Source organism: Amphiprion ocellaris, chromosome 4 (genome assembly GCF_022539595.1).
Source record: "Amphiprion ocellaris isolate individual 3 ecotype Okinawa chromosome 4, ASM2253959v1, whole genome shotgun sequence".
Lineage (NCBI taxonomy): Eukaryota > Metazoa > Chordata > Actinopteri > Pomacentridae > Amphiprion > Amphiprion ocellaris.
Genome location: NC_072769.1, coordinates 22,196,778 through 22,216,882, shown reverse-complemented (window position 1 = coordinate 22,216,882; position 20,105 = coordinate 22,196,778). Strand labels below are relative to the sequence as shown.

Sequence of the window (20,105 nt, the reverse complement as noted above, 5' to 3'; positions counted from 1 at the left end):
AACTAGGCAGTTTAAAAATTAAAGAAAAAGAAGGACGGTTGAAAGTTCGAAATTAAAAATCAAAAAATTAGAGAATTAAAGAATTAGAGAAGACATCACACCAAAGAACCAGGCAGCTAAAATTAAAGTAAAACTAGAGAGAACATATAAAATAAACAGCATATAATACAGAATAAAACACCAAAACTAATTGAAGCTAAAATTTATTTTCAGAAGTGATTTAAAAGAAGTTACTGACTCTGCAGGCCTTATCTCCTCAGGCAGGTCATTCTAAAATCGAGGGGCCCAAATAGTTAGCTGTAGCCGTAATTTTACTATTAATGATCGCTATGTTTCTGTCAGTTGGATACCAAACATTGAGCAGTAGAGTCTGGGATCACCAAAACATTTTCAGCCATCAAATCCAAGTCTGTTGTGTCGGAACAAGAACAATATATCCACATGGGCTCTGAAAGTGGAAGTACTTGTCCAGCAGCTGATGTTTTGTTCTGTTTTTGTTAGTTTTTTTTTTTAGTAATCATCTTGTACAAAGAGCACCATTGTGTTTGTTAAAATACCAAATCTGAACCCTCAGTGTTGTTAAACTGTTTTTTTTTTTTTTTAAAGCCTTTCTCTTTCCCCCCTCTGTGTCCTGCAGCAGTTCTGTGGTGTTCTGGGTCACACATTTATGGAGTTTCTGAAGGGCAGTGGGGACTACTGCCAGGCTCAGCACGCTGCCTATGCAGACGAGTGAACAGCCAAACTCGCCATCGATCCGACGCACTTGAGCCACAGGAGGGACCCCGGGAAGTTGGCAGGACCGGGACGCCTCCCAGAACCAGCGATAACTCGGCCTGGATGGGGTAACTCCACCCGCTGCACACTGCCCTCGTCGGCTTCCGCCTGGCCAGAATCAAGGTGGAACCAGCCTTGTTTTTTTTTTTCTTCCTTTTCCTTTGTTTTATCCCGAAGGAGAGGGTTTTGAGTTACTTTTCTAGTTGTCTGCCCTTTCTCGGCTGCCAAACTCCCCAAATTTGCCTGTCCTTTTTTGGTTTTTGTTTTCAAGCCTTGCCAACCTCGAAGAAGACCGGAGGATTTTTGTTTCTCAAAGCTTGTTGGACATTTTGTGTTTGACATTCCCTCCGAGTTTAACTAAGTGTTTACATTAGTGTTTCTACTGCTCTGTGGAAGACATTTTGGGTTTTGTTGAAGTTTTTTTTACATCGTCGCAATGGCTCGTATGAACAGACCAGCCCCTGTGGAGATCACCTACAAAAACATGAGGTTCCTCATTACCCACAATCCCACCAACGCCACCCTGAACAAGTTCATCGAGGTGAGCCACAGTGTTACTGTATAAAATTTGAACTAATTCCACTCTAGAAGTCCATACATAAACATTTGAGGACAAAGATAATGTAGACAAATGTTTTGAACATGAAATACGATCAGAAAAAACTGTCATTGAAAGTATTGTTCGTCTGCAGTGATCGTAAAGGATACTACTGAGTTAGATTACAGGAACCAAAGAAGATTTTTAGTTGATTGTACATATTTCTTCCTAAAAAAAATTCTGCTATGTGTGCTTCCAGGAGCTAAAGAAATACGGAGTCACCACGGTTGTGAGAGTTTGTGAGGCCACCTATGATGCCACCCTGGTGGTGAAAGAAGGAATCCAGGTTCTGGTGAGTTCAGACCTGCTCTTCATGACTTCTGATGCTTTAAGAAACACTTCTTGCTATTTCTTCTTCCAGCTATGGGTTGTCAAGCTCAGATTTAATTAGATTCTAAACTTGTCATGCAAATAAATGACCCTAAAACCATCAAGCAGCTTAAAGCATGTGGCGTTGGATCAAAATAGCTCGAGCCAACACAAATGTTCACTTCACTATTTACCATTTCACACAATAGACTTAGGTCATACCAGCATTTCTTGTACGCCTTTACAGAACTTTTACCTAAACTAGTTATATCACTAAAAACAACCATGTGTGGCTGTGAAGAAGAACATTTCAAAATATCCCATGAAGCCTCAGATACAGAGGAAAGAAAAGCTCCACAGGTGTCCCTCCTCCCTGCAACATTTTTCTTTCCCCGCAGCTGGTTCAGCCCTCACACTTCTTTTGTTTTGGTTTCCAAGAAACTGGGGCCCATGACATCATTTCCCTCTTCCTCCTTCTCCAGGATTGGCCGTTTGACGATGGAGCTCCTCCCTCCAACCAGATCGTGGATGATTGGCTGAACCTGCTGAAGCTGAAGTTCAGGGAGGAGCCCGGCTGCTGCATCGCTGTCCACTGTGTGGCAGGGCTGGGGAGGTAAGCGCTCACTGCCACAAAGATTGAAGTGTTATGTTCTTAACATGACAAGGAATATTTGACATGTTTGGTGGGGATATGGTAGATATGGGTCATTCCAGAATTGGAGGACATTTGGGCTTTGAAATCTTTGAAAAATGAATCCTCTCTTTTACAATTTCCTGCTCCATATTCATCAACAATAGTTAATAAACTATCAAAGGCTTGATTGGCTCAGCTTACACATCAATGGTACTATTTTTATTCCTTGTTTTATTTGTTGTTTGCTAACTCTAATCACAGTAACAGAGTTGCTAATCCATGCTAATGTTAGCTTTTTCTCAGCAGTAGAAGCTAGATATTTAGCTAGCTGTTACTGCTGACCAAGAGGACAAACTGACTGATGGAACAAAGTTAAAAGAATTAGTCTGATCCTGGTAATATGAGGTAGAGTGAGACATTCAATCAAGGCTGACAATGTTATGAAAAAGTGATAAATAGAAGAGAGGACATAGCTTTGCTCTACACATTCTCTAGGAAAACTGTTTGATGATGTAAATGACAAAAATGAGACCTCCTTTTCATTTTGACATGTGTAAAAAATGGTACAGATAAGAAACCTTTCAAACAGGTTCTGTCTTTATCATGCTTTTCCTTAATCCTTTGATGCGTAGACCACATCAGGAGATACCCATTTTCCATTGGATTCGGGTCACTTTTGACCCAGGTTATGCATCAAAGGCTTAAACTAATCTGAGAAGGATGTGAAAAAAAATCTTAAATTGTGGCAAGAATCAAAAGATGTTTCTGAATCCAAAGCAAGGCTCTGAAAGGAGGAGTTTTAAATGAAGAAGTAGATTTTTGTACAAGGTTATTTAAACAGACTTTCTTGGTACCATGTTTTTTTTTCCTGCAGAGCTCCTGTTCTGGTGGCGCTCGCCTTGATAGAATGTGGGATGAAATATGAAGATGCTGTCCAGTTCATTCGACAGTAAGTTCATGTAACAATAGAAATCTTTTGATGGCTCAAAGGAAAAGCATTTTAAATAGAAATATAGAAAATAATAGAATAAATGTAGAATATTTAATTTAAATCAGCTAATAATACATCAGCCAGTGTTGTTTTCTGGCAGTAATCCCTTCAGTTTGGATACATTTTGCTGTTATGTGCGATGTGGATTCAGTGGGGCTGCTGAAGAGTACAGTTGTCAGTGCAAGTTAACTTTGAGATCATCCTGCATTTCTTTGTGACACATTTCTCACAAAAACAGGATCATATGTTTATACTTAAAGCTGGCAGGAATGAGTCATAACTGTGTAAATAGATCAGGTAGTGAGATCAGAATGATTCAGTGGGAGTAGTGGAGGCAGTGCTTTAAAATGATGTGTCATCACTAAGATGTATATAGGTCCCACATGTTTGCTTTAAAATCATTGTATGTTCATAGAAAGTAATTACCATTCGTTTGAAATGGCTTCATGATTAGGGGGAGCACTATAGATAAAATCTTATGGTTGTAGTTCATATTGCTTTAATTGTGATGTAATACTTGTATATAAAATTCATCAATCAGACTTTATTTGTGTAGCACCTTCTGTACAAATAGAATCTAACACAAAGTGCCTAGCATTACAAATTGAATTTAAAAAATTGTAACAACAACCGTTATTACCCTACCGTTCAAAAGTGTGGGGTCACTCAGACAATTTCATGTTTTCCACGAAACACACTTTTATTCATGTGCTAACATAACTGCACAAGGGTTTTCTAATCATCAATGAGCCTTTCAACACCATTAGCTAACACAATGTAGCATTAGAACACAGGAGTGATGGTTGCTGGAAATGTTCCTCTGTACCTCTATGTAGATATTCCATTAAAAATCAGCTGTTTCCAGCTAGAATAGTCATTTACCACATTAACAATGTCTAGACTGTATTTCTGATTCATTTAATGTTATCTTCATTGGAAAATACTGCTTTTCTTTCAAAAACAAGGACATTTCTAAGTGACCCCAAACTTTTGAACAGCAGTGTACATTAATTAAAGTTCCTCTATATTTGTTAAAGTTGCTCTATATTAGTTATCGTTGCTCTGTATTAGCAAAAGTTTCTGTTATTAGGAAAAGTTGCTCTAAATGAGTTAAAGTTGCTCGATATTAATTAAAGCTGCTCTGTTAGTTAAGGTTGCTCTAAATGAGTTAGATATTCCATTAAAAATCAGCTGTTTCCAGCTAGAATAGTCATTTACCACATTAACTATGTCTAGACTGGATTTCTGATTCATTTCATGTTATCTTCATTGAAAGAAACTGCTTTTCTTTCAAAAATCAGGACATTTCTAAGTGACCCTAAAATTTTAAACAGTAGTTTATGTTTTTGACTACTTGTTTAAAATAGAAATCCATGACAAACAAGGCTATTTATGTAAAAAATTATATAAAAATGCATTATTGGTATACATTTATCCGACTCATTGATTTGCATTTGTACGCATATTAGGATAACAGTCACCGTGTATTATGTGCTGTTGGAAAACTATTAAAATCTAATTACTAATAGAATCCTACGACACCATCACACTATAGTCAGTAACTATGATGTAGAAAACAGCTAAGATGAAGGACTTTTTCTAACTAGACGTGTGCTTCAAAGATAAAATGACCTGCAGCCTTGGCTCAGCTTTTGCTCTGAGAACATGACAACTTCTTTTGTCTATTTTACATTGGAGACTTCTTGAATTGAGCTAACTCTGCCTCCTGTTCCTTCCAGGAAGCGTCGAGGAGCGTTCAACAGCAAACAGCTGTTCTACCTGGAGAAGTATCGTCCAAAGATGCGCCTGCGCTTCAAAGATTCTAACGGCCATCGCAATAACTGCTGCATCCAGTAGAGCCAAACCCTGAGCCACGCCAACCCTCACTACAGAAGACTTCAATTCAACCTTGCTAGCTTCTTACCTGGCAGGCTTCCTTTCTTCTTTTTTCTTCATTGTGTTGAAGTATTTTACTTTGAAAGATCATGCTCGGTTATCCAACTGTCCCCCCTTCCCTCTCCACGTTCAAACTCAAACGTCAAAAAATGAAAAACAAGAGTTGTGTGAGCCGAGTTTTCTCTTCATGTGCCCAAAAAAAAGTAAAAAAAATTAAATAAATTAGGAAGGGCAGCGCTCAGCCGTGTATCGTTGTAAGATGTTGGATTAGCTGTTTTCTGCAAATGCATCCCAAAGATTATGATTGGTCAGTGCATTTACATCGCCTGAGAATGTGTCTAAATTTATTTTTCTTATTTTCATGTGAGCAATTCTATGTACCCCGTTCAATTTTAGGGTTCAGTTTCAGTACTGACTAGAAAGAGGTATGCCTTCCTTCAAATCAGATGGATCATCCATAAATGCCTTACAATCGAAGTGGAACAAAGGCAATCGAGGTGGGAGTCGACTCCCGCTGGCATTTGGAAAAGGTGTTTCATTTTTCTACTTGGAACAAAAATAAAAGAAACTGTTGCCTTTGTCTTGTGCAGGAAGTCTTACACACACTTATGCCCTTTCAGTAACTATTTTTAATATAAATGCTTAATTGTTGCAATATTTGTCATACTTGTCAATTGAAAGTCTAGAAACTCGTATTTTTTCTTTATCAAACCTTCTGTTTACTAATTAACTGCCATGTCCAAAATGTGATCTTTGGTCTTTTGTTTCCAGTTTTCTTTTTTCTTTTTTTTTTTTTTTTTTGCTTCAAACTGGACTTCCAACGTCTGCGATATTTTGTATGCCTTTTTATTTGATGTCCGTAACTTAAGACTTGGATACTTGATGATTTTATGTATTTGAAAATGTGTACTATTATTATTAGGTTGGCTATTTATACTATCAATGGATGTGTGATTTAGTACAGTGAGCGACAAAGTTGTACCTGTTCACCAACTTGTGAGAGTACATTAAATGATACACTGAAAAACAACAAAGACAGTCGTTCATGAGTCGTTATTTTTGGTGGTTTTTATCACAGACATACACTACTGGTCAAAAGTTTGGACCCACCTTCTCATTTGATGGTTTTTCTTTATTTTCGTGACTATTTACATTGTAGATTCTCACTGAAAGCATCAAGACTTTGAATGAACACATATGAAATTATGTAGTAAACAAAAAAGTGTGAAATAAGTCAAAACATGTTCTAGATTTTAGAATCTTTAAAGTAGCCACCCTTTGATTACTGCTTTACACACTCTTGACATTCTCTCCATGAGCTTCATGAGGTAGTCACCTGAAATGGTTTTCCAACAGTCTTGAAGGAGTTCCCAGAGATGCTGAGCACTTGTTGGTCCTTTTTCCTTCACTCTGTGGTCCATCTCATCCCAAACCATCTGGATTGGGTTTAGGTCAGGTGACTGTGGAGGCCAGGTCATCTGACCTAAGCAGCACTCCATCACTCTCCTTCTTGATCAAATTGTCCTTAAGCAGCCTGGAGGTGTGTTTGGGGTCATTGTCCTGTTGAAAAATAAATGATGGTCCAACTAAACACAAACCGGATGGGATGGCATGTTGCTGCAGGATGCTGTGGTAGCCATGCTGGTTCAGTGTTCCTTCAGTTTTGAATAAATCCCCAACAGTGTCACCAGCAAAGCAAAGCACCCCCACACCATCACACCTCCTCCTCCATGCTTCATGGTGGGAACCATGTGTGACCGGCTGATTAGCCATCACGCCATACAGCTGTGGGGGAACTAATGATTGGTTTGGCTGTTGCAGCAGGGGGTTCAGATTGATTGACGGACGTAGTTCCAGTATACTCCTGAACACTCCTGGACAGGTACGCGCTGTGCAGCACGCGAAACACTGGTAAGCTTTAGATTTTGTATTAATATTGTTTCTTCTTTTAAGACCAGTCTTCTGTGGCTACAGTGCAGAGTCCTCTGACGGTGTCTCGGTTTAGCGGCGGCGTCATGCGTGTGTAGCGTGGGACAGCCGAGGTAACCAAAATGTTTGTTTATGTTTATTGTTATCGTTCTGTTGCTTGGTTGTGGTTAAACATTTCTTTGTTTCATTACAGTTTTGCCTCTGTTGCTTTGTCTTTTTGCTTGTTTATTTTGTTGTTTCTTTCTTTTAGTTTGTAGTTGTTTTGCCTAGTTTTGTATCAGTTTGCTTGGTTCGAGTTTAGTTTCGTTTCTCCCCATGTGTGTGTTTATCTTTAGGTTGTTGTGGCTGTGTTCTCTGGCTCAGTAGTCAAGTTTCTCCCCTCCATAGCTGTGTAGGGCCTGTGTGACTGTCAGTTTTAATAACTGCATTTATAGTAACATTAGTGTGTGTGTGCTGAACATATTTTTGTACCAGAATAAAAATTGTATTTGTATTTTTCTATACACGCCTCTGTATTCATTTGTGCACGTACCTGTGTTTAGTAGGGGAAACACATGCATGTAGAGACCATCCATTCACCTTTTGTGCATCACACAAAGACACGATAGGTGGAACTAAAGATCTCAGATTTGGACTCATCAGACCAAAGCACAGATTTCCACTGGTCTAATGTCCATTTCTTGTGTTTCTTGGCCCAAACAAATCACTTCTGCTTGTTGCTTTTCCTTAGTAGTGGTTTCTTAGCAGCTATTTGACCATAAAGGCCTGATTGGTTCAGTCTCCTCTGAACAGTTGATGTAGAGATGTGTCTGCTACTAGAACTCTGTGTGGTATTTATCTGGACTCTAATCTGAGCTGCTGTTAACTTGTGATTTCTGAGGCTGGTGACTTGGATGAACTTATCCTCAGCAGCAGAGGAGACTCTTGGTCTTCCTTTCCTGGGGTGGTCCTCATGTGAGCCAGTTTTTGCGACTGCAGTTGGGGATACCTTCAAAGTTGCAATTTTCCAAACTGGTCAGCAGGTGTTGAAGTTGGCTCAACGCTGTAAGGAAGCATCCAGTAAACTCTTTACTTGCCGGATCCTGCAGCTCAAGGTGAGGAGCTTCACAGGTGACTAGAGGCCTCAGTTTATTTTGCAGCTGCCATCAGTTCAAGTTTGTAGCTGCCCATGGAGCCAAAAGCTGCAGGACGTTAATGCCTTTAATTTTGCTTCCTCCCGAATTTTGTCCAAATGTTTTGTCCTTCAGAACATTTAAAAAGAAAAAAAACACATATGTTTTAAACAGCTTGAATTTTTTGTTAGTTTTTTTTTTTTTTTTTTTTTTTTTTGCTGTAGGAGACGGGTTTTGAGGAAGAACAAGGAAAAGTATGTCACTGTAAAGGCAGTCATCGCCTCACCTAAGCCCAGAAGTAAGAACCAGTTGCAGTACCGATTCTGTCCACAGGGTTGCAGTGCTCAACCGTTAAATAGCAGAAATAAAAGGAGAAATTTGCTGGAAATATTTGCAATACATAATGATAACAGTACAGAGGGACATTTTGAGATACTTTGCTAATAATGGGCAGAGAAATACAGAGTTTCAATGATAAATCCAGTGTAATTGAGATACTGTGAAGACAGAAAGTTAGAATAGCAGCTTGTAGACTTTAGAACATGGACTACAGTAGCACATACTGTCCATCATCAGCTGTAAATACATGAAAGCCTTTATGATTACAGTCAAGAAATAAACAGTTTGTAAAATAAGTTTAATAATTGGTTGAACAGTTTCCATGGAAGAGCTGAACAAAGAGGATATTTACTATACAGGACGCCCCTAAAGTCTGGACACATAGACAAAAATACCTATTTTGAAGAAATGAAATTTTTAATTTATATTTGATAATTAATCAAATATACACTACCGTTCAAAAGTTTGGGGTCACTTAGAAATGTCCTTATTTTTGAAAGAAAGCAGTTTTTTCAATGAACATGACATTAAATGAAAGGTTGAAAAGTTAATTGATGATTAGAAAGCCCTTGTGCAGTTATGTTAGCACATGAATAAAAGTGTGAGTTTTCATGGAAAACAGGAAATTGTCTGAATGACCTCAAACATTTGAATGGTAGAGTATATTTAATATAATAGCCATATTTAATTTGTGGAGGCATTAAAATTGTGTTTAATGAGATTTCCTGAGTCTAGATTTTAGGGACACCCTGTAGAAACAGAACTGAACCATTTTTTGCTACATTTAATTGCTGCTCTGTTTTGATTGTTTTGTCACAACATATTTGTTCTTGTCTCGTCTAACTTCTAGCAATGAAGCACACATCTCAGCAGGACCAGACTGGGTAAGTTACTGGAAATAGGAAATGCACATCATCACAACACTCTCAAAACTTTTTACAGAAATGTGTTTTGGGGAATGTATTTGGGGACTTTGATGTGTAACTTACTACTTGCTTCAGGCATGAAACAAAACAAATTTCATAGTAATTTTTACATCTACCTGTCAGGAAAAATACACAATGCCCACTGTGGGTAAAACAAATGAAAATGTAAAATTTATGCAAATGTAAAGAAACCACAAAAAAAAACCAACATTTGGTTTCTTTGTATGAGAAGCATCTGTTGTCACATTTTTCTCTTGTGATCTTTGCCTTATTTTGTCTCTTTGTGTTCACACCCACTTGTCTCTCCCTCTCTTATTTATTCCTCTTCTCCTTCTCCTCTTCCCATCTACCAGAAGCTGTCGCTCTCTGTGGGTTGGAAACATTACAGTGGAAGTTGCAGAGAAAGACCTCTGGGATCTCTTTAAAATGTAAAACCACTGTGTATGCATGGGTGAAGATAAATTAGAGCTATGTGGAGTTTATCCAGATGAGGACAACAGCTGTAGTTCATAATTGTTGTAGTGTTAGTTATAGCAGCAGTAAAAGCAGCTGTAGTAAAAAAGAATCTGGGTTTCTACTGCTGGTCAGGTTATTTGGTTTTAAAATACATTTCACTTCTTCACTGTTTGGGTTCAACACTTATTTGAGTGTGGTTCCATTTATGTTCTATGAACAGTGAAACAAAAAGTCCACCCATAGCTGATGAACGTCAAGAGGATTTTTGAAACTAATCTTTCAGGTTTTTATACGTACAGTAGCCAAGTTCAACAGACAAACAAATGAAAGATTCTGTGCGTTTTTATGTGGTACTTTCCAGAATCCATCTACAGCAGATGCATTATATGGAAAAAACATTTTCAAAATGTCCTACCAGATTGTATTTACCATATCTTTAATAACAAAAGACACTAATGCACATTTAAATAGTATTACAACAATATCTAAGTCACCTGCTTGAAGCAAAGCTATGTGTACCACCCAAAACCACCGTGGTATATTTTGTTGTGTGCAAAAATATCAACATCTGTAGTGGTCAAATGTTAGTCCAAGTAGTACATCTCTAATTCTTCTTCTTTTGAATGTTTTCCCCACTTTAAATGTTTCAGACCATTAAAAAAAATGAATATTAGACAAAGATAACCAAAGTAAACACAAAATGTAGTTTTTAAATCATTATTTCATGTTTTAAGAGAAGAAAAGCTATCCAAACCTACCTGGCCCTGTGTGAAAAAATAATTGCCCCGCTTCTTAAGTCATGAATTAACTGTCGCTAATCACATTTTTTGGAAAGAGAATTAAATTTCACTGACCACACCCAAGCCTGATGACCTCCAGACCTGTTCAATCAAGAAATCACTTAAAAAGAACCTGTCTGACTAAATGAAGTCTGCCAAGTGAGTGGGACAAAATATCTCCACAGAGATGTGAGAGACTCCTTGCCAGTTATAGAAAACGTTTGACCAGTTAGTAGGTTTCGGGGGCAATTTCTATTTCACACAGAGCAGGAAGCTTTGAATAGTTTTTTCCCCCTTAATGAGTAAAATCATCATTTTAAAACTGCATTTTGTGTTTACTTGGGTTATCTTTGTCTGACATTTACATTTGTTTGATGATCTTAAACATTAAAGTGAAGGAAAATATGCACAAAAATAAGAATTTGAGAAGGGGGCAAATACTTTTCATGGCACTGAATATAGTAGTTATAGTACCAGGAATAGCACTAATGCTTTTAGTTGTAGTGGTATCACTTCTGGCAATAGAGGAAATGTTATTGTACTACTGTAATTATTATAATGACACAGCGTTTTAATTACCAATAGTGATTACGAATCACAAGCAGCATCACTTGAGCTACGGATCAGTGCCACATTGTTGTGCTGTACATTTGAGACTTTAAGTGTTTGTGTTGACAGGTTTGGTGAGATTGAAAGCATCAGAGTTCTTCATGAACGTTTCTGTGCCTTTATCAACTTCAAGAATGCCAACATGGCTGCCAAAGCCCTGGAGAAGCTGCAGGTAAGTAATGAGCTCATATTCAGGTGAGCAGAACTTAGCTGTGGTTACCGTCTTGAATTAAAGAACAGGTTATTAATGGGTACCTATGAGTTTCAACAATGAGCTCTCATCATGTAAAGTTTGACCAGCTGCACTGTGTCCTCATGCCCAGGGGGTGGAGCTGAGGGGCAGCAAGCTGCTGATGAGGTACCCAGATCTTGGATCCAGCGGACTCTGCCCTCCATGCAAAGGACCAACACCAGCTTTGGCTTCAGTGCTGTAGGAGCTCAGCCAAGTAGCGCTGCATCAGGGTAGCTCACTACAGTGTATCTGTGTGGTGTTGTGATTTTTCAGATTGGTTTATTTTTTACCACTTATCATACGTGCCAGGTAGGGTAAGGTATTTACACCAATCACATTAAAACCACTGGCAGGTGAAGTGAATAACATTGATCGTATTGGTTCTATGTGGTGTTCTGATGGAAAACCTTGGATTTTGGCATCCATGTTGATGAGACTTAGACACCCAAATAAACGTTGAACAAACACACTCCTTCATGTAAATGGCAATCTTACATGTCACTGGCCTACCCCTGCAGGAAAACGCATCCCACCACATTGCAGCAATATCAGATAATCAGGAACACATTGAGGAACATGACAATCCCCCAAAATGTTGATTTGACCTCCAAACTTCGTAGACCCCATTCTGATCAAACATCAACAGGATGCAGTGGAACAAGTTTGATTCCCAGAGTCCCCACTGCACAACCCAGAGCACCCAAAGGATCCACTGCCAATGTCCTGGTTCATAGGACGCCCCAAGAGGTCCTCTGGTCCAGACCCCATAGACTGTATAATAAAGATGGACGTAGCGCCTGGCTCCAAATATGAAGCCTACCCAAAAATGTCAAAAAACTTTTTTGTTGTCTCTGGCTCCAAAAATCCAAGATGTCAACCAGGAAGTAGCAAAATCCTGGCTTCATTTTCTCAGTGCAGAAACCCATGGGTGATGTCATTGTAGCGACGTCCATCTTTATGACAGTCTATGGTTCAGACCCCATAGGACGCCCCAAGAGGTTCTCTGGTCCAGCCCCAATGGTTCAGAGCAATTTTGACCACAAGGGAGACCTACACAATATTAAGCAGGTGGTCACAACGTTATGCCTGATCAGTGTATATTAGATGTGTTGACTTGGTTTTGGGGAATTTATTATGGTCACTGTTGACTTCCACACCCACCATCCACTATCTACAGCCTGTTATTTACCTTTGTTTACTGTATCCACATGAATATGATGCAGGATCTTCTCTTGTGGTTCCACACAGGTCCACTCAGGGGGCACCTATAAATGGTGACGAGTGCTTCTACTGGTGGACCACAGGCTGTTTCCATGGTGATAAGTGCCGCTTCAAACACACACCAGACCAGCACGGTCGAGACAAGAAACCATGGCAACCATAACTATGTCCCTCCCTTACCTTTACAACACCTGCATGAGGCACATTAAAGAGGGATTTACAGAGGAAAAAGGGCACAAGGAAGAGGAAAAACAGCACTCAGTGTGGAGAACGAGAGGGCGAATGTGTGTGCGTGTCAGAGAGATTCACATGTGGTTACGATGTGAGTCAGAGGTTGTCACTAATAATTAAAAATGTCACTCAGAGCCCAGTCTGAGGCGGAGAACAATTCATGTGAAAGATAAACTTCTGTGACTGGGTCTTCAATGGAATTTAATTTACTGGAAGCATCCCTGAGGAGTTTCCTCAGGAGGGTCCTCTTCTGTTGGAAGTACAGTGTGTTATCAATCATCAAGGATTTACTGGTACAAATGTCAGGTTGAACTTATGAGGAAATTAGTTCCAGACCTGTAAAATGACGATTACTTTTGATATGTGTAATTATTTGCACAGAGCAATAATTGAATACACAGTTTTTCCTCTACTACATGTTGTCTTTTGTTTTCCAGCCACTAGTATTTGTTCTACATAAAAACTGTCCTGTTTGAAACTGCTGGCTGCATAATTTCATGCCAGTTCTGAACTATGTGATGTGTTTTGTAGACCTGTGCCCACCATCAAAGTGGAAAGGTTTTGTCAAGACCACATCCTCCTGTGCGTTACTTTTTGAACAGTAGTATACATTAGTGACATGTCTTCCTGTAGAGACGGACATTTGACCATATGTCATACATACAAACATGTCAGCTGTTATTTTTTACTCCTGCAAAATATTTCCTTGACTGGAGAACAACAATTTTTAGTTTGGTCATGTGTGTTACAAATGAGAAACTATCAACTGTCTTCTGCTGTGTATCAAATCTTTTTGTCCACAATAAGGTAGTATTTAAATTCTGTAAAACATTCACTACTGTTTAAAAGCCTGGGGTCACCCAGGCAATTTCATGTTTTCTATGAAAAGTCACACTTTTATTCATGTGCTAACATAACTGCACAAGGGTTTTCTAATCATCAATTAGTCTTTCAACACCATTAGCTAACACAATGTAGCATTAGAACACAGGAGTGATGGTTGCTGGAAATGTTCCTCTGTACCTCTATGGAGATATTCCATTAAAAATCAGCTGTTTCCAGCTAGAATAGTCATTTACCACATTAACAATGTCTAGACTGGATTTCTGATTCATCTAATGTTATCTTCATCAAAGATAAGTATGTTTCTTTAAAAAATAAGGACATTTCTAAGTGACCCCAAACTTTTGAATGATAGTGGAGGTCCGTATCTTAAAACATTATTATTTATTGTTTCCCAGTCTCTGTTTCAGGATAATTTGTGGCAATGGCTTGTGTTTCCTGTTCAGTTTTTGCAGTTTCTGCTTAGACATTTCTGAGAATAGCATTCAGATCAGAGGTCATCATGCGGTCAGATATGATTGAAAGGTTGCTCTTCGATCTATTAGAGAAGAGTAATGTTATAGTTTTCTTTCACTCCACCTATCACATTGGACTTTCTCCTACATTAAATGTTTTTGAATCAACAACTCATGCTATGGTATCAGTTGTTTACCTGTTTAAATATTTAGAAACTCTGTTTGTCAAAATGTCCGGTCTACTCTGCAGTAGCATCATGGTGTGCACTGTCTCCTATTTTATATTTGGTTCACAAAGTCTATTTCTGGTATGGCACCATTTAAAATACACAACTATAATAGATATTAGTTACTGAGCAACTACCATGAACATGTGTTCTGTGGTGTAGACTACTGTAAAAAAAAAAGGCTCAGACTTTTGCATGTTTGCCTCCGATGTACACACCCAGTTTCCTGTGTGATCTTCATGTCACAGAGATTTTGGTGAACATGTCTTGTGTGATAAAGAGTGCAAATATCTGCAATAATAAAGGAAGCAGGCTTCTAATTGAGATATGTGATCAAACCTAAAGTTCTTGAAAAAGTTTTTAAAAATACGCGCTTACCTCGAGCTTTATTGGACATTTGGTTTAAACAAACATTTAACTACCTAGATTTGAACTTCTACAAAGAAAGGTCATCATACAGGTTGATGCTATAAATATAAATAAGTAAACCTGGCTTTTTCTTTTCTAGAATCGTCTTTAAAAAAAAAAAAAAAAAAAAGCTATGACCAGAAGTTATATATTAAGAGGTCCATGCATGCAAAGCATCAGTAAGAATCATTTCTTCATTTCAGCTTGGGGATTTACTGCCTGCCTGTGTGTTCATGCATATTAATAATCTTAAGAGGAAGGAAGTCTGTGTTTAACAGCTCTACCTCTGGTCAAGAAAATGTTTCCGTTTACAGTAGAAATTCTCTTCAAGGAACACGTCCTCCACTTTTTGGTCAAGAAAAGTTTACTGTGACAAACTGACAAATCATATTTCTGTCGTGTTTGAGATCCCATTGACGCGATTTAACAGAATCAAGAAGAGCAGCTATGAGTTTAGCAGCAGCAGCGAGTGGATTTGTTGTCCTTCTTTTCTGCGTACCAGGTACTGTACGTTTATACACTACCAGTCAAAACTTTGGACACACCTTCTCATTCAGGGCTTTGCATTTATTTGCATTATTTTCTACATTGTAGATTAATACTGAAGATTAACATGTTTTTGTTTACAACATAATTCCATATGTTTTCTTTTATAGTTTTGATATCTTTAGTATTAATCTACAATATCTATAATAATTAAATAACCAAACCACTGAATGAGAAGGTGTGTCCAAACTTTTGACTGGTAGTGTTTTTCAAGGCATTTACAACACTTTCAGAAAGGTTTACGTTTAGCAAGTACTACATGCAGCTGAATTTATTGGGAATCTCGTTCATCCATTCATGCACGTCACTAATTAGATGACAAGGCATTTGGCTACCTTAAGAGAGTCATAGTTACTCCCGCCGTTTACCCACGCTTCATTGAATTTCTTCACTTTGACATTCAGAGCACTGGGCAGAAATTTTGAGCCTGTAGGGATTTTTTTTAATGTTTCAAATGGAAATAAACGCATGTGTCACATGTTTTTAAGGTCATATCCAGTTCTAAATGTCTGGTGTTTATATGTGAATCTAATCATGGTTTCTGATGTGCTCTGTGTTACAGTGGTTCAGGGTCAGGATGACTGGGGAGTGACTTTCACTTCTACTGAGATCTGTGCTGTAAAAGGAGCAACAGTGGAAATGAGCTGCGATTACAAACACCCAACCTACATGTATGGCAATAATCTCACAGTTCAGGAAACATTCTGGTTCATTAAAGACCTTGTGGATCTGACAACAGTTAAAGCCTACACAGATCGAGTGCAGTACAGCTGTGATGGGAAGAGATGCACTCTGAGAATCAGAGACCTGAGAAAGAGCGATTCAGCTGTTTACAAGTTCAGGTTCATAACAAACCCACCTGAAGGACGTTATAGTAGTCCAACTGGAGTCACTTTATCTGTCACAGGTTGATATGTTAATTATTTCCAGCATCTGCAAAATAATGATGTAAACGACTTTTGAATTTGCACGTCTGTTGATATTTTCTTTACAAAAACCCTTCCTGTTATTTCTTCACAGATCTGCATGTATATGTGCCAGACTTAAATTCCTACAAGAAAACGCTGACATGCCACAGTGACTGTCCTTTACCTGCTCATCCTACCTATGTCTGGTACAAAAATGGACATGATATTGGGATAGCGACACGTTTTCATTCAGGCAACTTTCAGTACGAAGACGGCATTTCTTGCGCTCTAGGAGGATTTGAGGATTTCCCTTCAGATTCAGTCTGTGAGTTTTTCCACTCCATAATTTTCCACTGACACAAATTTTCCAATAATTTAGTTCAGGTGCTGTACAGTGACTTCATATGAAGGATTTGGAAGCAGAGTGGTCTCACCATCTTTCTGTAGTTTTTGAGAAAAAATGGGTTCAAAGGTTTGTGTTTTCCAGAAATGTCGAACATTTGAAGTGCCACTGCAAAGCTGTATTTGGGTTGTGGGTTAGTTAGACCACCACTAAAGTCTAGACCATAAAATATTACAGAAATTATATAAAAGTCAGTTGTGGGTTGGACCACTCTGCTTCTAACCCCCTCATATATATTTTACAGTACATGGGTCAGAAGTCACAACAGCTGTGAAGTACTGTAGTGAAAACTATAGTTCTCTTGACAATAAGGGAAAAAAATCTTTCAGGTGTCCGCAGTAAATACTGCAACAAAGTGAACTACAATAACAGAAGAATCTGTGCTCTCAGAGGATCGTCGGTGTTCATTTCTTGCACTTACCAGAGTTATAGATCTGCCAAATCATTATTTTGGTTTAGTCCTCAACAAAGTCATCAGTGGTCAAGTTCCTCTAAACCTGAGGACATCAGCAAAGACTCCCAGTATGGAGGTCGAGTTCAGGTCGATACATGGAGTCGAGGCTCCTCACTGACAATCAGAGAGCTGAGAGAAACTGATTCAGCTGAATATCGCTTCAAATTTAAAACCTCGATGGATGAATGGGAAAGTGATTTACATGGAACAACTGTGACAGTCACAGGTAATGACAAACACAAACACACCAGTTTGGTAAATTTAATCACAACGCTGAACATGTTTATTATGATGTGAAGCTAAGATGCTAAGTTTGGTTCCTTTGTATCACATCCAGCTCTCCAGGTGCATGTGACCAGAATATCAGACTCTCAGCGTTACACCCATTTACAGCTGAAGTGTCTCAGCAGCTGCACTCCATCTGGTCATTCCTACGTCTGGTTTAAGAATGGACAGAAAATGAATGTGGTGACATCTTCTTTGGAAGACTGGTTTTATCTTGGAGACAGAATCTCCTGTGCTCTGAAAACACATGAGCAACACGCATCACCTGAAGTGTGTAAGTTTACTTCATCATGCACCAAAAAAGCAAAAATACACATTCATACAAACATTGCTTGTGACTTGTAAATCTTAATATAAACATATAAGTAATATTTATTTAAATTAGAGTGAAACCGTTATCAGTAAAACCATTGTAAGAAAAGCAATATTTGGATACATTTTGTACTACAGCATTTTGAAATGTAATCCACTTATACAGACACACATACAGAACATCGAATGCTTTTGTTTCTCAATCATGTCTCTGGTAAAAGATTTCTGTTATTTTCAGCCTGATAGCTTGTTGCAATTAGTTGGAGTTAATGAAACAATTTTTAAGATTTCTTCATGACAGACAAAAGGTCCTCAACTTCATAGCGGTAAATCTGAAAAACAGAAATACTGCCACAACAGCAGAGGTGAATGTAATTCATATAGTTCATGTTTAATTTTCATTTACATTGTGTTGTCTGTCTGTCCAAATCTCCTCCAGATCCTCCAAAGCCTCCCTCTCTGTCAGCGAGTCCCTCTGCTGAGATAATGGAGGGAAGTTCAGTGAATCTGACCTGCAGAACTGATGCTAACCCAGCAGCTAATTCCACCTGGTACAAGAGGAATGGAAATCCAGCCCTTCAGTCTCTCAGTAACGAGTCACAGCTTGTCTTCAGCTCCATCCAGTCCTCAGACTCTGGACTCTATTACTGTACAGTGGAGAATACGCTGGGCAAGAGGACATCTAAAGACATTGGTATTGATGTGAAATGTGAGTATAGCAGCTAATTTGAAAATAACAAATTGAATCTATTGAGCCTGTTCATCTTGTTAAGCAGGAGATGATTCCTGACCTGAGCTCAGAGCTCCGATTCAAACTGTCCAGTTTGTCTGAACATTTTTAGAGGATTTAATTTAAATACCGACAGTATCAATTCACCATTAACTTTGAATAATATCTGTTAACACAACTCCACCAGATCCTCCAAATGCCTCTTCTGTTTCTCTGAGTCCTGCTTGTAAAGAACTCAGTTAACCTGATCTGTAGCAGTAATGCTAATCCAGCCACTATAAATATCTGGTGCAAATAGTACGAGAACTGAAAAGTAAACATTTAAACCCCTTTTTCCAATGGAAGGCCAAACTTGAGGCACAAGTACTTTGGTAGCACAAGACTGACAGAGTGCTGTGAATGTTTAAGAGAGGCTGAGGACATTGGTTGGAGTAGGAGTACAGAATCAGCAGGTGAAGTCTAGAAAAAAATCTGTCACACTCAGTTGTGAGTTCCTCTCATCCTCTGAAAAAGCAACATTAAATAGATTAAATAGGAGGTTGCTTTTCTATTTTTGAATATTTCTCACACAGAACAGTTTCAGATCCTCAAACTAATATTTAGAGATAACTCACAAAGAACAAAATGCAGTTTTTAAGTGATGACTTGTTGAAGATTTGTTGAAAACCTGTGTCAGCCCATTGAAAAAGTAACTGCGTCCCTGAACCTAATCACTGGTTGGTCCACTCTTGGTAGCAACGACTGCAGTTAAATGTTTGTTCCAGCTTGTGATCAGTCTTTTACACCACCATGGAGAATTTCTGGTCCACTCTTCTCTGCGAAAGAGTTTTAATTCAGCCACATTAGATGGTTTTCAATCATGAACTGCTTTTTAAGGTCTTGCCACAGCATCTCAATGGGACTGAAGTCCGGACTTTAACTCGGCCACTCCAGAACCTTCATTTTGTTCTTTTTGAGCCACTCAGAGGTGGACTTGCTTGTGTGCTTTGGGTCTTTGTCTTGCTGCATGAACCATTTGTGTTCAGCTTTAGGTCATGAACTGATGGTGGATATTTCCAGGAGGATTTTCTGGTAGAGAACAGAATTTATGGCTCCATCATTGATGACAAGCAGTCCAGCTCCTCAAACCATCACACCATGTTTTACAGCTGGTATCATGTTCTTCTTGTGGAATACAGTATTAGCTTTACACCAGATGTAACAGACCCATGTCTTCCAAAAAGTTTCAGCTTTGATTCATCAGTCCACAGGATGTCATCCCAAAAGTCTTGGGGCTCATCTAGATATTTTTTTTGAACATCCTGAAATATGTTCTTTTCGGTCAGTAGTGGTTTGGGCCGTGCAACCAATGAATCCATTCCCTCCCAGAGTTTTCCTTACTGTGGAATCATGTAGACAGACCTTAACTGAGGCCACTGAGGTCTACAGATCTTTAGATGTTGTCTGGGTTCTTTTGTGACCTCCTGGATTAGATGTCAGTGTGCTCGTGGAGAAATGT

The 20,105-nt window shown here is 38.7% G+C and overlaps 3 protein-coding genes across 3 annotated transcripts; all 3 read left to right on the top strand.

Annotated features, from left to right (window-relative positions):
* The first annotated feature begins 1,083 nt into the window (after positions 1–1,083).
* On the top strand, positions 1,084–6,236 carry ptp4a1 (protein tyrosine phosphatase 4A1). Its single transcript, XM_055009594.1, has 5 exons — positions 1,084–1,315; positions 1,572–1,664; positions 2,164–2,294; positions 3,190–3,264; positions 5,046–6,236. Exons 1-5 carry the CDS (start codon positions 1,211–1,213, stop codon positions 5,161–5,163), a joined length of 522 nt encoding a protein of 173 aa, XP_054865569.1. The 5' UTR covers positions 1,084–1,210; the 3' UTR covers positions 5,164–6,236.
* Positions 6,237–7,043: 807 nt separating this feature from the next.
* LOC111581049 (uncharacterized) lies at positions 7,044–14,885 on the top strand. Its single transcript, XM_055009596.1, has 7 exons — positions 7,044–7,113; positions 8,468–8,541; positions 9,433–9,466; positions 9,862–9,936; positions 11,422–11,524; positions 11,676–11,814; positions 12,833–14,885. The coding sequence occupies exons 3-6, from the start codon at positions 9,435–9,437 to the stop codon at positions 11,784–11,786; spliced, it is 321 nt and encodes a 106-aa protein (XP_054865571.1). The 5' UTR covers positions 7,044–7,113; positions 8,468–8,541; positions 9,433–9,434; the 3' UTR covers positions 11,787–11,814; positions 12,833–14,885.
* A 406-nt stretch (positions 14,886–15,291) lies between these two features.
* LOC111581040 (B-cell receptor CD22-like) lies at positions 15,292–18,780 on the top strand. Its single transcript, XM_035956693.2, has 6 exons — positions 15,292–15,471; positions 16,078–16,422; positions 16,536–16,748; positions 17,156–17,506; positions 17,618–17,839; positions 18,317–18,780. The coding sequence occupies exons 1-6, from the start codon at positions 15,417–15,419 to the stop codon at positions 18,601–18,603; spliced, it is 1,473 nt and encodes a 490-aa protein (XP_035812586.2). The 5' UTR covers positions 15,292–15,416; the 3' UTR covers positions 18,604–18,780.
* The last annotated feature ends 1,325 nt before the right edge of the window (positions 18,781–20,105 follow it).

Coding starts and splice junctions, on each gene's coding strand:
- ptp4a1 (XM_055009594.1), top strand. CDS start 1,211: ATGGCTCGTATGAACAGACCAGCCCCTGTGGAGATCACCTACAAAAAC. Junction 1,316..1,571: donor CCCTGAACAAGTTCATCGAG/GTGAGCCACAGT, acceptor GTGTGCTTCCAG/GAGCTAAAGAAATACGGAGT. Junction 1,665..2,163: donor AAGAAGGAATCCAGGTTCTG/GTGAGTTCAGAC, acceptor CTCCTTCTCCAG/GATTGGCCGTTTGACGATGG.
- LOC111581049 (XM_055009596.1), top strand. CDS start 9,435: ATGAAGCACACATCTCAGCAGGACCAGACTGG. Junction 9,937..11,421: donor CTCTGGGATCTCTTTAAAAT/GTAAAACCACTG, acceptor TTGTGTTGACAG/GTTTGGTGAGATTGAAAGCA. Junction 11,525..11,675: donor AAGCCCTGGAGAAGCTGCAG/GTAAGTAATGAG, acceptor CCTCATGCCCAG/GGGGTGGAGCTGAGGGGCAG.
- LOC111581040 (XM_035956693.2), top strand. CDS start 15,417: ATGAGTTTAGCAGCAGCAGCGAGTGGATTTGTTGTCCTTCTTTTCTGC. Junction 16,749..17,155: donor TTTCCCTTCAGATTCAGTCT/GTGAGTTTTTCC, acceptor AAAATCTTTCAG/GTGTCCGCAGTAAATACTGC. Junction 17,507..17,617: donor AACAACTGTGACAGTCACAG/GTAATGACAAAC, acceptor TATCACATCCAG/CTCTCCAGGTGCATGTGACC.